This window comes from Pectinophora gossypiella, chromosome 1 (genome assembly GCF_024362695.1).
Source record: "Pectinophora gossypiella chromosome 1, ilPecGoss1.1, whole genome shotgun sequence".
NCBI lineage: Eukaryota > Metazoa > Arthropoda > Insecta > Lepidoptera > Gelechiidae > Pectinophora > Pectinophora gossypiella.
The window spans coordinates 14,030,484-14,049,007 of record NC_065404.1 but is presented as its reverse complement, the minus strand read 5'-3'; the positions used below and the strand labels follow the sequence as shown (position 1 = coordinate 14,049,007).

Genomic DNA, 18,524 nt, shown 5'->3' with positions numbered 1-18,524 from the left:
ATGGACGTTGCGTTTGCTGTGAGCGGCAACCGGGCCGTTCGCAGTGACATTGAAATGCGGCGGGTTGCGAAACGGTACTCTTTTCGTGTTTCGGCCTCGCGCTCGGATTGAAGAATACGTATAGTAAATATGAGAACGGACCCGACCTCAGTTCGCGGTCACCGGTTGCGTAACTCGCGACAAACAATACCTATGTATACTTACGTAACGTAACGTTTGATTGTTGCTTTACAAATTATTGATTTAAATTTTTCGTACTAATTACTTAGAACTTCGTAATCTTCGTAAATTTAACAGGTACTACTAATAATGTTGTTTAGTTACATAATCACTGCGACGTTCGTTTGTTTACGTAATTTGTTTTAATGCTTCATTGTACCTTTGCGGCTTTATATAAATTGCGTTTCAAATAATAATATGAATCTGTTGTTAATCATAACTGTAACTACAACGTTCTTATACTGTTATGTGGAAAGTTTATAATATTCATTACTGGCATGTTTATTAGACGGTGGAGGTGCTAAAGAGAAATTCAATCTTATTGCTGTTAGTAGCAAAGTGGTATTCGAAGTGTATGTCCGCGGTGGGGTCGTGTCATTGGCAGTGCTATGATCCCTCGATAACATGAAGTCATCACATGTGTGGAGACAATACACCCGCGTCACTATACGAGCCATTCATTTACAATCATTTACATTCCACTCTTGTTTTTCTCTTTATACAATCGATCGTGTTTGTTCAAATTCCCCAACAATTTGCGCAGTTAGCGCGGCCCCAACGCGAATCGCAACGACGCTGATGTAATCTACACATGTTATTATACTAGGTGAAATATCTAAGTACATTCAGTTCGCGCGCACTGAAATCCCTCTTAACTCTCGTGCGAGTATACAAACATTTTTGTTCGAAGCCTCCTAAAGTAATTTGAGATTTCGCGAAGCGTGCTCCACGCCCACGACTTAGTTATTCGGTGTTACGGTTTTGACGTATTTCCCTCCCACGCAGGTTGCCGAGGTCTTAAGGGCTGTTACACGTGACCCCTGTTGCCGGCGAGCTTTGACGTCACGCGAGAACTTTACCTTTCTATGACGCAGCTTATTCTAGTATTGATTAGGTGCGTGTTTTAAATCGCGAAGTGTTGTGAGGTTGTGACGTCAGGCACGCGGAAGCGGTTACGCTCCGTCGCGCGGCCGCCACGGCGAGTGACTCGCACTTGGTATTGATAGGTTAGCCGTGGCCAAGGACGGGCCCGCACGGCCAACGCTTGCCACACCTCGATAGCCGGCATTCTAAGAGCACTCTAAAAAGGAAACATTAAGCATTTGCTCCTAAAAGAAATTTTGCTATTTGACATTTATTTGTCATAACGCAATTGCTTCGATCTTATTTCTTCGACATCTATCAAAAATTAGTAGTGCTGTCACATAGTAATATTGATTTTTAGATGAAATGCTCAATGTGGCTTTTCCCACTACTACAGTCAATACGTGACGTAAACACATCATTATTGTCCATCCCAGCGGAATGCGATCTGCGTCAATGCTAATGACATAAATCGCCTCAAAGCCACCATACACGTGACGATGTTGCCTGATGAAATTAACACCCGCACTCGCAAATTTTCGACTGACGTAACTGGTTAGGTTGTTTCAATGAAAACCTCTCATGTCGGCCAGCGATAAAAATAAGCTGATGTTATGAGAGCAAAGTTTTTCGTCAGTTCGGGAATTCACAAATTAAACGTAAGCTGTGACGTGGCAACGCTCATAATCAGCACGGAAATGGTTGAGGAAAATCATAATTGAAACGCGTCAACACCGAGTATGTTTTGCTCTCGCAATGATAAACTACAACATTTCCGCATACATTCTACAGCGTTGTTACATTTCACGCATCCTGTTTCTCGAAATCTCCTGCGCGCTGGAAACGTTTGTTTATGAAGTAAGCAGTGAACCATAAGTTTCCTCGAGTGACAGATGATTTCGTCGTACAAGTGGAATCGATGTAAATAAGGAAAACCGGTCGAGTATCGTTGTGCTCGGTAATATTATCACACATTAAACTATCATTAAAGCACATAAAGAATCCGGCGTGTGGCGGCCTCGGCTCGAAGACCGCCTCAGTTCAATGTCAGTTGCGCAAGCGGCGGCTCTTCCGCCTCGCGCCGCCGCCCGCGCCGCGCCGCCGCCCAACCAGGAACCCACGACCAGATACGTAAACGATCCAAATTTAAATTGTAACGTTCTTTATCACGGACACAGTGACTGATAGACTTACTTCGATAGTGATTGCTTGTAAGCAGCGTCATACAATTTACACTGTACATCATTTAGTAAATACGTGCTACGTGCCGCCGCTCATGCGATTCAGATGACCGTACACATCTAACTCAGACGTGATAGAATGTCCAGTATTCCGCTGAAATCACACTTCGAGTATGTCACGATCTGATGTAATGTTGTTCTATGTAATTGATTGATTTCATACGAAAACAATTTACATCATCACTATGCAAATTACACGTCTGTTAATTACGGCGACGTTTATTAAATTTCCAAGTTTATCTGATGCATATTTCATATCGTTTTGCTTGTTGTTTTTTCGTTCGCAACAAAGTCGTAACTTAACTTTTCAACGTCAAAAAATTGCATGTGCAGTAATTGCCAGCTATCCATTTGGTCTCCCAACTAGACGCCATCCAATTTAATATTCGCCGGCAAGCTGGGGTTGGATGATTAAGTTAAATGCCTAGGCCATGTGGTCGCGCCGTGTGCGCTTATTTTATATTCTTTTTTCTTTTATCTCACCTGGATACAAAGTCGGCCATCTGCCATATAAATTCTGCAGCTCTATTTTTGTTTAAAGTCCGTTTCCGGTCCCGTTACATCCGGTCGTCGAGAGTGCTTGAGCATCTAGTGCGTAGCCCCTTTGGATTTATAAAAAATAATAATTCAAGTAGCTTGGGAACTCGCTACGGTATATATTCATTCATTAATTCGGGGATGTTAACACGGTCATTGGACTTAGACCTTATCACGGTACGAGACACCTAGTCAACATTTAAAGGTCACCACAATCTCCTTATCGCAGCCAGATAACGAGTTAAGGTCGGCTGGTGCCGCAACTCCGCCCGTGGTACTCTCATGATACTAATTAAACATGGGACGAAAAGATCCATCTCGGTACGTCATTCATACAAAATTCTAATACAAAAAAGTCAAGGTGTTTCATTCTGTATTGTTAGGAGTCGTATCGGGTTAATCTTTCAACAATTACCTGAGCGACGTGACAATACACAAGTTTTTGTGGACGAAACTTGCCAATTGTGAGCTCGCGGACCGACTGAACAGATGTTCCAGTAAACAAATATAACAGCCATTGTGCGCATCTCCTACGCATGATTTATTATTCGGTCTACTCTTTGCCGAATCGATGATGGGTCTCAGAACACAACCGACTATTGTGCAAAGACTCGTCTATTGAATCTTAGAAAAACACCTTGAGAGCAGACAATGCAGCACATGCAAGCAGTCTACCTGCGAAACGCACGTGTTCGCTATTCGCATTCCCCAAGAAGAAACGATTCGCAATTTTGTATGACCATCATTCAAACTTTATATTTAAACGGACAGAGTATCTTTTAGCATTCAAGTTGAAGTATGACTACAAAGCAGTTCGTAAATCTGATATATCGTAAAAGACTTACTGCCAACAATTCCAGAGTTTATTGCGATCAGTCTATTCTCGGTCCAATATTTTACTTTATGCGCATGAAAATGTCCGATGTCCTCTCGGCGCCGTCTCTTCGCTATTGCCATAGAATAAAGAATAATACGTGTAGGACGATAACTCCCCGCCCCGCACCAATTCGTAGCTAGATTTAGCTCATCCCCTCTGGATCTTTAATCTTAAATGGTTCGGGGACATGCGCTACTAAGAATGAAGTGTCTGGCGTGTGGTAATGATACGATGTGAAATAATCTACTTGGCTCTATAGACCACGGTTGAGAAAAAGTTACCTATATTGTTTGGTCACCTGCTGACAACTCTATCTGCATGCACACATCCCGACATTCGATATAAGCAACGTAAGGTCAACAAAGCTTGGTTACTATTGAACAGCGTGTGTTTATTCAAATGCACTTATAACCAGTCCCAAAGTTTGGCTTACGACATCTGTTGCGAGGTCAATATTTGCCGTTTTTTCGATCCTTTCCTTAGCATTTACGAGGTAGAGGTACCCTCGGCGCCCTCGGTTAGGCTTTTCTTATAGCATTCTGTTATTATTGAAAGGAGGAGGTTCATAATACAACCCGGCGCGGTATTCCGGGTACAACATCCAGTATGGCCGCCGTAAACAAATAAAACGCAGCTCAATAAACGCCGCCGGCAGGATATTACGCGAACAGAGTAAATTGGTTTTGCCGTTATTAATTTTGATAACTGGGATTCGATTCGTTTCTCTCTTTTGTAACAAAGGGAAACCATTGTAATTAATTTAACGTAGTTTCGCTGCGAAAACAAAACATTTTCATCGGCTATGGAAATTACATTTTTAATTATATAAAAGTTTCGAGCGTTTTATTCTGGAGTAGTTATAGTTTCTCAGGGTTGTGATCAGTCAGATTTTTTTATAGAGACATGTGCATGGGCATCTGTTCGGTCAGATTATAAAGGTTTTTTTGAATTTTTACGTAAAACATGTATAGAGAAGGTGAAAAAGTGACACGTAGCACATGGCGCGGGTCCTCTACCTGGCTTTGTTCAGGACAATGCGCGCGCGCACATCTGCCGCCGCCTGCGCGCACAGAATGCCACTCCCGCTGCTTATGTAAAGTCTCCTAATGTGTTCCATCACGTTTCATTCATCTATGCTGACTTTGCGAAATATAAATAATGTGTCCTTTCAACAGCGATTATACGCATCATCTTTTTATTAATACATTGAAAACCTTACCCGGTTTACTTATATTAACAAATAGGTATCCAAAACCAGTAGCAAATACGTTTTCGTACTTTACCTAAGTGACTACAAACATCTAACATTTATAAAACTTGTGTCAGGGACTCTCATTTGCAGAATGAAGTTTGACCAATGATTAGCGTAGCAATAAAGTTAGTCTATTAAACGCGAGGTCGACTTGTTACATAACCTTACGAGGACAGATTGTTCGATTGCCAAAAACAAAACTCGATTACGGCTACACAATTGATATTTGTATGGAACCCGTTCAGTTCCACGAGTCATTAAAACCCGCGCGCCATTGTCTCAACACGTTGTTAGCAATTTATCAAGCTTTATTTTTTTCCACAAGCACCCTCCAGTACTGTACAATGTACACGTTTTTCAATAAAACAAAGAATACGAAATACCAACTGGTTGTTTGATAGAAACAATTAATCGAGTGGTCCGGACGCTGCGATGCAAATTACGAAAGAATCGTCTATGTAGTTACCAAACCGTTGTGTGCTACCGCTTTTGTAATACATCTGGATCGTTTTGAAACTTATTAACCTGTTTATATTGCGGGCAATTGTACCTTTGTGTTTCAAAATCCTTAGTAAGGACATGGTTGTTATTCCGAAAGTTACACCGTAAGTGTTGGGACAAAAGGACGCGTCCAACGATCAAGTTACTTTTGTTCTTTGGATGCTAATTAAACAAAAGATGTCCGCGTTCCCTTTGTGTCCAATGCGTAACTGTCGACGACAGGTGGATGAAATAGGACCACTTTAAATGGCAATGAAGTAACAATTCAAAGTTATGGCGTTATTCATCATGCAGACATTGACGGACTGGATGTCGCAGCTAATTGAGAAATAAATACAAAAACTTATTTGAGAAACTAGTAGACAAATGCAGCGGAACCAACGTGCAGTTAGCTCATGGTAACGAACACTCGGCTTTTGGAGCGGAGCTTGCCGCAATAAATCCTTGATGGAACCTTAACCCACTTGGATGATTACGAGTGCGCTTGCCTCCGCCGGACGCTGCGCGCGGTGCGGGGAGCTGCACATACTTTTTTGTTCAATCGAACGATATACATTGACATTTCAGTTTTTTGTTACGAATTAATTTGACCCTTAAACAGAAGCAAAGGTCGCGGGCAGGTGTACGCGACCCCGAATTCCTGAGACTACCCTGCCATAAGTTCAGGGGTATGAATATTCATGGAGTGTTGAAGTATGTCGTGGGAGCTGCAACGGTCACTGCAGCGGCGCGCAGGTGCGCCGGCGACCTTGCGCAATGGCACACATACTCGTACATATCTACCGCCAACATGTGTATCGGAAACCGCTTGCGAGATACTTTGTATGCGTTTCGACATCTATTTTATGTTTGTTCCGACGGCTATAACGTGCCATGTTATAAATATAAAATTCTTCCAAAGATTTTTGAACGAAACAATCGTGAGAAGCGCTGGCTGACATCACCGACGTGCTAGGTTGCGCTGACATGACACTTAAAGTTAAATATTTCTTTATTGACGTAAACGACCCCGAATGTGGTGCCAAGTGGGTTACTACGTCAATGTCAAACGTATCATAAAATCATCTTTGTTTCATTACGCTGTTTAATTATAACCTTTATTTATGAGACCCATGGTCTTTTAAACTTAGTTGTGTCAAAATGTGTGCTAAGTAAAAATAGATTAATCAGCGGTAAGTAGTTGCGATTGCCCGTGTCACGAGCATCATCAATCGCGTCAGCGTTGCACCGGGCGTGACGGCTGACGGCCCGAATACTGGGTCAAGTACAACGGTGCTTTGCCATTCATTGTCAACGCGGCCCCTCCCTCGCCCGCCGGCCCGCTTCCCGCGCCCGCGCATCGGCCTCGCACCCGCTGAACTTGACATATCGCTTTTTAAACAATTTTTTGTCAACCCACTAAGGTCACCGGTCAATTCAACTAGTAATTAACACCACTAATACCGACTGCGTTGCGATCCCCCGACAGTTTTGCACATTGAACGAATTACATCAGCATTGTAATTGCAACAAACAAGTGTGACAACACTCGTTACCTAACTACTCATTGCGAACTCCAGCAATACAGCAAAAGCTTGATGTAACACCCGATGATGCCTTCCCTTCGACAGGGCGTGATTACACATCGTTATTTTCCTCTCATAGGCATTGTATCATTCAGAAACTTCATGCGAAAAACATCGGCTGGTGCTGACATCACCGGAGGTCGTCGGCCGCGGCCGCTGGAGCCTGTACGGTGTACGCGAATGATTCGAGTGCTAATGGCCGAGTACGTTCACCGGTTTAGAAAACCTACTTCAGTTCCGCACTTTCTTTATTGCATCAGCGCAATGTGCCGTTTCGCCCGCACTCTCTTCCGTTGAGAGCGGCTGTTGTGCAAGTCGCGACCGTCGTTCCCATGCACTTCTCTTCTGAGCTCGCCAGTTCCCATTTCCAAATCGATTGTTTCATCTGGGGAAAATTGCGCACGAAACTAATTGTCGGTGCGTTCGTTTCCGTACTTTCTTCCGTTGCATCACCGCTTTTGTTTCGCTCCCCTCGCTATGACAGGTAAGTTTCGCAAGTTCACTGACCTTTCTCCGGCGCGCATCCGCGAGCAAGATGCCAGAAATTGTGATATAATAAACGGCGTTGCGTGGCAATTCTGTAACTGTTTAGAAATTACCATTTCCGCACTTTCCAAGTTACATCATTGTATCTAGAAAAAGTAATCGCGAGGTGAACGACCGCCCGCGAGCGACTCTCTTTAATTTGTGGAGCGGGTAGCTGATCACTGCTTTGGCATTCGAGGAGAGCGTTGATCCTTTTATGATCTCATCGCTAGCCAGAGATTGTACATGCGATAAAAAATTGGAAATTGAGCTATTGCGTATTTAAATTCTGCTGTGCTCCACGCCTTTTGGGGCCGTCGCATTCTTCGTTATCTTACGTGTCAGTTCGTACATCGATACGACAGTATCTGTACTTTCATCGGCCTAGTATCATTTCGCCAAACGGTACTCGGCGGGCTGTGAGAAAGTACCGCTGTCTCGTTCCACATTATCATTTCTTCGCAGTAAAGTCGACAGTATATTCCACGAGTTGCGACTTATGACTACCCGGACAACTCGTCAATACTCGTCATAAACTCACCAGTTGTTTATATTCCTAAGTAAAGGGCATTGTCCGCAGATCCCAGAAGCTATCGTTTACAAACTAGCAGCGATTTATTCGAATGGGATTCGATCCACGTTCTCAATTCACACAATCGTACGGTATTTGGAATGCCTCAGTGTTGTGGTATACGTTACCAGACCTATAGGCAATATAGTTGGTTGGGTTCATTGTTTTCAAATGTAAATAAGCGTTCCGAACTAAATATTCGTCAGGTACTACATGCAATTAGATTTCGTCAACAGCCAGCGAAATGGTAGTTTTTTCGTGAAATCAATAAATAATGGAACTCGTTTGTAACTGGTCCCATCAGAGTGGTTGTTTACTCGGCGGTTTCAGAGCGGTAACGGTACAAACTCGTTTCGAACTCGCAATTTCTTATTGCAGTTTTTATTCGACTTGTTATTTATTTACAAACTTCTCGATACTTTATATGACGAAAAATTTAGTTGATGTATGCCATATATTTTTAATTTACTGACTCAATTATTCTAAACTCTATTTATACCACAGCACTTAATATTGGAGCACCAATAATGCTAGCTTACAAAATAATTCCGTCATGTACCTTGTTCATTGACGGTTTCGTTACTACTCCACATGTGCTTCACAAGGGCTGTAGTATAATGTACGATATACATGGCAATACGGTTGCATTCGCCAGTAGTACAGTACTTTTAGTAGAGGCTTTTGCGTGTCTTATCGCTGCAAGTACTACCTGCAACGCCATTGGGGTCGTACGGAGCGCGGGGTATTAAAACTATTGTTCCTGATTCGATAGAGTTCGTGATAACCATTGCCATATAAGTAGTACTCCTGTCGAGGGCCCACGGTTAATATGCTATTTACAAACAACTATTGTTCAAAATTCGAACCCTAACCATTTCGAGTGGTAAGGACGCAAGCATGCGACAATGCGTGTTGACATCCACTATTGGCACAACATAAATAATTTATGCGCTGGCGCGTTCACTCAGCGAATGTCGTGCAGCGGTAGTCTTCTAATTTCCATGTCAATAGAATTACAATACAACAATTATACAAATGTTACATTTTCGCAACACACCAATAAATGTAGAATTGTGTAACTCAGTGGAATATCAGTGCCAGTTCATTACAAAATATTTGCTTATCGTATCAAGTTGCCAACTAAATAAATAAACAACTCACAACTGGTGAAAATTTTTAGAAGTTTTTTTCTACAGATAAGATTATAGAGAAATGTTGATAAGAATTGCGATAACTGCTCCACAGATAAGAGTTAAAAGCAGCACTGTTATCTAAAATACCTTGCATACTAATTCGTCGCTCCCTACATTTTTCACTTCGCAAATTGAGATGCCTATCCAATTTTGTTTACGTCGAGTTTATCAACATAGCTTTGTTTCCTTTAAATAATGTCATTATGTCAATTTAGATCTAATTTAATCTCGTAATAGTTACAAATCGTCAAGATAAATCCTATTTGTCGTCCCACTCGTTTCTGCAACCACGAGGCAAATGTATTTCGTAAGTTGAATCGCAACATCGCTTATTTCGCGTTTTCGAAACCATCCTGCGTCATTCATTCCTTTGGCCTTTGTACTGTATTCTAGTACTGTCTTTCGATATGAATGTAAAAATAAATTGTTGGCACATAAAAGTTGGATCAAGGTGAAGATTTTTCGAAGACCAAGCTTAAGAAATGTTAGCCGTTCACATTGGCCTCTTAGTGAACAAATTATATGCCTATAATTATCGTGTGGCTTTACTTGTGAGGTTTCAATAATATAGAGCACCAGCTGTGGGCTGTGAGAGTCAGCACGCATTGCACCCCATTAGTCCACCACACCTACTTGTAAGAGACAAACGCGCGATTGTTCCGACACTTGTGCAAGCTCCATTATGAAACGGAGCGTAAGGACCGCGGCCCGAGTGCGCGAAACCGTTTGCAAAAGTACCAGCGTTACAAAACTAGGATTACTAAAGTTTAGAACTTGGACCTCCGCCGCATATAAATCACTAGGTAAACTCCAAGCATTGTCTTTTCACGATTTTTACGTCACCTAAGATCGACTGTTAACCAATAGTTACCAGTGGGCCACGTTGCCTCGTCGCAGTTTGCAATACTTTAACTCGCTACATATTGCAAGCTCTTGCGTCGCCACGGCAACCCGGCCTTAATGATTAATCGTCGCTCTGATTTCCTCGCTCACATTGCGAGTGCAACCTTTACAGTGCAGATTGAACTTCTAATAAATGCAGAAGCGAGGCATTCATCTCGATTCGTACTTCCGACTCGAATAGAGGCGAGGAAACGGTTGCCGAGTGAAACAATAGTAGATTCCGGTTGCATGCGCCGCGCGGCGGAAACTGCGCGGGCGCGCTCGGATGTGGATTTGCTCTTTTTATTTATCGACCGATCTAGACCGCATCTGTCGACGACAAACACGTACAGCTGCCCTCAAACCTTTAGTTATCGTCATAATGACAGCCTCAACAACTCGCGGAGCGGGCGGCGCGCGCACCTGTCGCCAGGTGTCCTACTGGTATCATTACGAGATTCGTTAGAACGTGATGAGAATTCTTTTTGTGCGGTTGCGTGTCGTCGTTAGCGTGAAAGCTATCTTCATAACCAATCACAATCTGTCGCACGACAGTTTTCTCTGCGTGGCATAATGACGATGATTACTCGTCCGCGATGTGGGAGCTCCAGGTTTTTACCCGTATGTTTCCCAACACTTGGAAAAGTCGCTTTAAAACGTAACAACGAGTTATGAAAGTGAGTACGCAAACGTGCCAGTGAGCCGGTTACCCGTCGATTCTTCTGTAATATCCTGCACGACAGAATTCCTAGCTTCAAATTAGATACGAGTTACGAGGATGGTTGCGACATTTCTTTCGTTATGTGCAGGGGTCGCAAGGCGCCGATTTTTTCCTTGTTCAATGCGAGCGAGACATTGTAATAGCCCTTAAAGATCAAGGAAAGAGATGCGCGTGGTTTTTGTGCAAGCTGGCGTCCCCACGTTGCACATGTGACATATCGCCGGCGAAAGTATTTCGAAACGGACATGACCAATGAACACGGTTATATCGGGAAGGAGTCAATGAACGGAAGTGTTTCACGAGTGCCGGTGACATGCGGCCGCGCGTTTATCACGGCTTGCGCAACGCAGGCCCACTTGCCCAATCCCGGCATACGCGGAACGCTGCTGTTATGCTAAACGGCTCGTGCCGCTGCGGTCGGCGGGAGTCGCAGGAATCTTGTTAGCGCATCTGTTGCAAGCCGCCCTGCGGTTTCGCTGATTGCCCGTCAGCAGGCAGGTCGATGTACGCTTTCTACGGCGGCCCTCTTTCTCCGCTGCGCCCGCGCGGCCCGGTGACGCGGCAGCGTGCGGCGTGCGATTGCAAAACGCTGCGGAGGTCGCGCTTTCTTCGTTCGCGACGCCGGAGAAATTGTTGCGACACGCCGCCGCGTACACCGACCCCGCGTTAGAAAGTCGACCGCTCACCGGATTTAACACTTCTACGTAACGGTGTAATTGCAACGATTCGGGACGGAGAGCAATGAGGATTCGGATACTTTTTGCGGACGCATTCTGAGCGCTTTCTTTGTTACGCAAGGCTCGCGTAATAGACGGGGTCGTCGAACGGTATCGTCAGTTTCGTAAACGTCGCAGCATGCGTTGGGAAGCGAAGCGACGTGCGCAATTGGCCAATTGCGTGCGGTAGTGTAGTGTTTGCGCAACGGGCTCCGCTCTGGAGTGGCTGGCGCCCGTTCCGCAGTCCGCGCGTTGCAACACGGGATTATTTCGGCGGCGCCTCTTGGACCGCCGCCCGGACTTGCAACATGCTGCCATATCGCAACGGCTCATAATCCACACCATTGTGACACACGGCCTGTGCGCGGACGCCGCCCGCCTGCCAAATACGGCCTGCGGCAAGTTACACTCGATCTCCTTACTCGCAATGTCACCGCGTGACGGTGCGCCCGCGGCCCATCTGTGCTATTGTCGCTGCATTCGATTTTAAAACTAAAACAATTTTGCAACCGATGTTCACATTAGCGTTTTCGCAAGCGGCCCAACGCTCGGTTTCAAAACTGAGTTCGACTTGCGTTATCGCTGCTCCGATAAAGCAAACTGTGCCGCTGCCTGTGCGGTTTTGAGACCTAAATTCTAGTGTGTATAGCATGCCGTTATCTAGCGGTCTGTATTCTCACTGCCTGTAGTAAAAACTTGTAGCCACTCAATTAACTTGCCTGACGCTGAATGTCAAGGAGATTGCGCAAGATTTCGCCACGAGGAGGTAGCATTGCCGTTTCACGCATCAATTGTAAATCTCAGTCACCTTGTTTAGCGAAACTTATCAATCGGATGATAAAGCATCCGCTGCGTAGCATTGCGCAATGCAAGCCGACATATAATTGGGCATCACGGGATGGTTTCCCAACCTATCCCGGCATCTCGCGGTGAGGCAACGCGCTTGCGACACACATGTCCCTACAATGCGCGTTACGAAAACCTATGACTAACTGTACACCGTAGGGCTCAGAAACGGTCGATATTAGTGCAAACGAGGAATTACTCGTTGTTGACACGGCTATTAAAGCCTTTCGCAACCGGCCAGTTTAGTGTATCGTCGCATAAAGCGTTTCCTACGCTTGCGCAAGCATTCGTCATGCGGCGATATAAACTCGAGCAGGAAGTGCATGTGTGTGTGCTGCATCTGCGATGACTGCCATTGTTTGTTACGAAACTGTCAGGGTTGAGTTGAGCAATGGCGGCAGTTGCGAAACGCCGGCGCATCCCGCTAATTGTGGGCGATCTCCCACACGCCGCCGCCGCCGCTCCATCGCCCGCCGCATGCACACGCACCTTTATATAGATCATAGATCAATGCAACAAATCTTGGATTACGACAATATTAATTGACTAAATGTCAACGCGACATTAAATGCCGATATTATTGCACGATTTACTTTGTCGACGACGCCTCTCGCGAGTCAACTTGACCAAGAAAACTCGAACGTTGCTTGCAGCGTGTAACATTAACGAAATAATATTAGTTAACTTAGTTGCGAAGTTGTAAACGTGAGTCAATTTAGTAATGTGAGTGTTTGAGCGCTGGGTACGTCACGATTGTGTTTAGCGTGGTGTGTGGAGGTGTGAGGGCTGTGTCGGGTGCACCGCCTGCGTAATGCTCGTTGCGTAAAGCGGCTCGTTGTCCTTTCGCCGCTTGTCCCGCGTCCGAGACACCGCGAGAATCCTTCGAGGCCACCGCTCGGAACATGCTCGGAAATCCGGCCAACCTTCCGACCGCGTTACGACACCGTATAACTTATTTACACGTTGCGAAATCCGAATCGATTGCAACTGCAGACATCGCACTTTAGCCTTGCCGCTGTAGGGATTTAATTAGGATCAGTTGCGCAGTCGAGACCTAAAACGGATACGAGGACGCCCTCCGGATTCGGCTCCGCTCACTGATGGATTACAAAAAAGGTCCGGAGTGCAGTTGCAGGGTGACGTCACAGTTTCGTCAACTAGTTCCCACAGATCTGTCGCCACACGCGAGCCGGCACGTGCGGCTGCGCTGCCACACTCCGAGCCACGCGACGCGAGCGCTCACCAACTACCAACCTCTTTGTAAATTGAATGCACTCTAACTCCCAATATCATACCACTGGTGACTCGCAGTGGCCAACAGCACTCGCAGGTGTTGCACCTAGATAAATTTCACGCGATTACCGAATGTATCGTTGCGACAGTCTTAACGAGAGTAACCTTTACTTGGAACCAGCTGCTCCATATTGTCACGATCCGATCAATTTGTAAATTTATATTATAATAAATTGCTATCTCGTTTATCTTGCATCTCAAATTATCGCCGCAACCGCATTGCGTTATTTAATACACGCCGTATGATGGCCGTAGTTGGAATTACCTGCGAGAGTGAGATCTCTCGACGGTCGTCAGTCGTCATCCACCGAGTTGCGTCCGCGCACTATTTGTCAAACGCTGAGACCGCAACTTGCGGGTTTTGTAACTGCGCTTTGAGCAAACTTGATATTTATTGCCTCTAGCTTTCGGAATACGCACTCGTAATCGAAACTTACACGTTTCTTCACAACCTAACTTGCGATTTGTAAACGCCACTTTAATCGTGACTGAAATAATAAGTAATATCCTCTCCTAGATAATTGCTTCTATTTTAAAATATACAGGGAGCCCTTCTTTAAATTCATTTGACTTACCGTTCCCCTTCGGAGTATTATTAAAGAGCTAAAAATATCCTATAAGCATTAATGCACGTCGATTTCGCTGCACGGCGCCGCCCACCGCGCACCTGCACGCCTTCACCTCCATACACTCGCCATATTACTTATTTTTTATTTTTCCGCCAGTAAAATTAAACGTTCATTTTTACATGTAGTTTATTTTGCCACTGCATGATAGGTAGGCGACGGCAACACGCATAAATCAATCTGAGTACAGTGGACAGTAGCGGGTAAAACAAACATTTGCGGGTCGAAAGCGTTCCCATGAAACCGTAAACCAAAAGTCCCGTTCGTGTCGCCGGATCAGAGTTAGTTTACATTCAATAATACATCGAGCGGTGTACTGTTTCGAACTGTGCATTTAATGCATTTCGAAACGATGCGGCGGCTGTGAAACACGAGGTCGCACACGGTGCCTAAAGCCCGGCATGTGATGAAACAAAACCTATTGCGTCACCGAACAGCTTTATGGTGCGCTATGTAATTATTTACATGACATTACTGTTGCATACGCACTGTACATTGCAACATTTATCCCAGTTTTCCTTTATGTTTCATATAATTAGCGTGAATCGCTAATAGAGGCCGCCCGGACAAAGCTTTGTGCACAAAGGTTCATTTGTATCACGGGAGAATGGTCCGAGCGCGTCACGTGAACGTTTGCGATTTATATGGGTCATCGGTCAATGCACGTCAGATGCAGTCGACCCGGCGACGCGGTCAAACGGACCCTACGTTGCGGAATTATCAAATAATAGAGACATGACAGCTTGTTGCCCACTGATATCCCTTGAGTTATATGCAACTTTGTAAATAGGCTCACAAACAAAAGGAAATATTAGTTGTAGCCTACTCGTATATATTGACTTCAATGGGTCTAAACATGTTTTCCTCTTGTTTCAGGACGACGTTAAAGCTAGAGTCGTTGGAGGATGCGGTAGTGCTAGACGACCCTGAGGAAGACTTGCTTCAAGACAAGCGAGGGTGTCCGGCTTACGTCTCCCCTGAGATCTTGCGAGCGCACCGCACCTACTCCGGGCGGGCCGCTGATATGTGGTCGCTAGGAGTGATTCTATACACCATGCTCGTTGGAAGGTAAGGAACTTAACTATATACTTGCTTTGTTTATTTGTTTACCCCAGAATTAATATAGATGGACAGTAAACAAAATTAGGCGAGGCGCAATAAGCCACGCGTGAACAAAAGGCAACAGAGGGTGTTAGTGTGGGCGTCTTCACCTGCTAGCGTGGGACTTACCGTTTTGAAAGATCGCAGCGAGGGTCGGGCGACCGTTGGCGACGGGATGATCACCTGTCGGCCGTTACGCGCCAACGGCCAGCAATTATATCACCCACATATAAACGCGCCTCGTGAAATCTTCACCGCACCTGCCGTGGTCATGTGGCGAAGACGTTGCATCGCCCGACTCAAGCCTGCAGGCACCTGCCGTTTGCGAGCCTTCCTTTTCTACCTTTTTCGGTCCCTCGCACCCGTAATTTATATTCTAAATCCCGATTTCGCCGCAATCACCCTCACCTGTCGCCGGAAGGGTTCCAGTACCTGAGTTTTTGTTTCGGCGAACATCTGCCCTCCCAAATGACAATCGGATCCATCATTAATTGGATCGACTTTCGTAAAAACGCAACAATTTGTGGAGGCCTATCATAATGAGCCTATCTGTTTAAAATGCGATAAGAGATTTTTTTCTGAACGGGGTTTTTTTTTTGTTTAGGTTTTGCCCTTTCCTGTGCTTAATGCAGCCATAGTAGATTATTAGCTAACTTTTCTCTCCGTTTGTTATAGGTATCCATTCAACGACAGCGAGCACGCGTCGTTGTTCGCGAAGATCTCTCGCGGGTACTTCGTGGTGCCGGAGTGCCTGTCGTCGCGGGGCAAGTGCCTGATCCGCTCGCTGCTGCGGCGCGAGGCGGGCGAGCGGCTGTCGGCGGCGGACGTGCTGCGGCACCCGTGGCTGGCGCGGGACCCGCGCAACGACCTGCCGCCGCGCGCCGCTGCCGCCAGCGAGCGCCTCGTGCCCGACATCGACCTGCGGGACCACTACTAGGACGAGCCACGCGCCCGGTGCTGGCATCGGGACCCAAACCATCCTCCGTTGAGCCGGGAAACTCGACGGACCTTCATTGTGATTTCGGTTATTTATGAATTTATTTTAAGTGTCCGGCCTACTCGCGCTCGCTGAAATATAGTCGCCGAAGTTTCCGCGTGTTCCATTTCAGTAGTACCCGAGCCAAATAGGGGTCGAGAGGCCTCGCGTAGAGATCGAGATCCGTAGCGGGATCGCGGCGGCGCGGCTGGCCCGCGCCCCGCCGACTAATTTATGAAGTAGAAGCTCGAACCTAACCACTAAGAATCGCATAATCCTATAGGAAACTAACGCTCTATTACGAGAGGAATTTAGTTTTATGCGGCTTTTATTGGCACTATTTCGTTCTGGCTTTTACGAGCTGTGGTATAGTCGTAACGTTCGTAATGACAGAATAAGTGAGACTGATATCGCGTTCGTGTGATCCGACGGAGACGAGTTGCGATCCATCTAGCTAGCGCGGAGCAGGCGCGCTGCGGCCGTGGCCGTGCCTCGTGGCTCGAGACTCGCGTCTCGAACCTCGCGGCCCGCAGCGCCGCCTCGCTAACGCAACTTATTTATACATAAATAAAGCATTCTGTTAACTATTATGTTAATTCCTGTAAGCCTAATGTAATCATATCAATTTCACATCAATATAGATGGGTATATTGCATTGAAGTTGTTGCAGTAGTGTTAGGTAAATTACCTATGTATATTTTGTATTTATATAAAATTAAAGTTTATCGTGTAATTGTGATCTCCACCGATGTTATTTAGCGATACTTGATTGCCATTATGTTGTTACAGACAGAAGTGAGAATTCTTTTGTTGCACAACGATCGGTTGCTTCCATCATAGAGTTATTTTGATATATTATTTGGTTATATAAAATCGTAATTGTTTGGAAAATCGACATACGAAATTATTATTGTTATTAAATCAACCAAAATTATGTTATAAATATATTCGCAATACCATGTACCGCAAATGGTCGTAGAATTTGGTCTGTGCCATTTATTTAATTTAAACTAATTTATTGTTGTTGTATGGACGGTCGGCTCGACGGCACTCTTAATCCTAAACTAAATTATTTCCCATTTGGTACCTGGTGTTGAGTTTTTATTTTGATTTTTCTTTAATTTTGAGATCAACTTCCTTTTAAGTTTTAATTAATTTTGTTCCAAATCAAAAATCTGCAATGTTACCATTCGACTAAATTGTTACTTTATTGATTTACGGCTTAGTTGTTCTTCTCCTTTTCTATTGTTTGGTTCTGTTCAACGTTTCATGGATTCAGTGTAATGTTGAAGTAGTCAAGTCTTTCAAGTGACGAAAGCGTGTTGTACAATAGTAGTCTATGTAAAATAGTACTTTTACTACTTTAATTTATACAAACTGTAAATAGAGCTAAGATATCGTAAGAATTATCAAAAAAAGAAAGAATGATAGAGGGAATAAATAATTTAGAAAAAAATTAAAACTATACTTTTATTTTCAAATACCCCTATACACATTCATTTTTATGCAAAATAGGCAAGCATATGACCACAATCTCACCTGATAGTAAGCTGAGCGTACTTAGAAAGTGCCTATTCAGAGGCCCAGATTGTATTTATCGTGGGCAGAGAATAAACAACCTATATTACGTCCCTCTAATAAATCGAGGGATATATATATATATATATAACATATTCTCTCCTTCCACATCACACTGCGGGTCGTAGTAACAAGGGGTATGATTCCTTATTCTATAACAGAGGTAAAAGCAGTGTCCCTCATCCTGGCACTGCCACCAAAAAATTGTTATAACTTTTGGACAGACCGACAAATTCTGATATTTGGCGACAATTTTTCTGTGTAGTCAGAATTCCGATCCGGGATGGTGGCATTGCCAGGATAAGGGACACGGATAAGCATTCAGTGTTCTTACTATTAAAGTTTTTACAGCGGGAATATTCCCGGGCACGACACATCCAACAACACATACACCTAGAAGTATTCTCCTCTTTTGATAAGCTAATCGGTAGCGGAAATTG

At 44.7% G+C, this 18,524-nt stretch overlaps 2 protein-coding genes across 2 annotated transcripts in view; one reads left to right on the top strand and one right to left on the bottom strand.

Annotated features, from left to right (window-relative positions):
- LOC126370625 (tribbles homolog 2-like) overlaps positions 1-17,968 on the top strand; it is a 32,736-nt gene extending 14,768 nt beyond the window's left edge. Inside the window, exons 4-5 of the mRNA XM_050015594.1 lie at positions 15,306-15,497; positions 16,206-17,968. Coding sequence (XP_049871551.1) covers positions 15,306-15,497; positions 16,206-16,467 — 454 coding nt within the window. The 3' untranslated portion in view covers positions 16,468-17,968. The remainder of the gene's footprint in view (positions 1-15,305; positions 15,498-16,205) is intronic.
- The window catches only part of LOC126370333 (mRNA-capping enzyme), a 373,272-nt gene that overhangs the window by 330,809 nt on the left and 23,939 nt on the right, over positions 1-18,524 (bottom strand). The gene's annotated exons all lie outside the window — the stretch shown is intronic.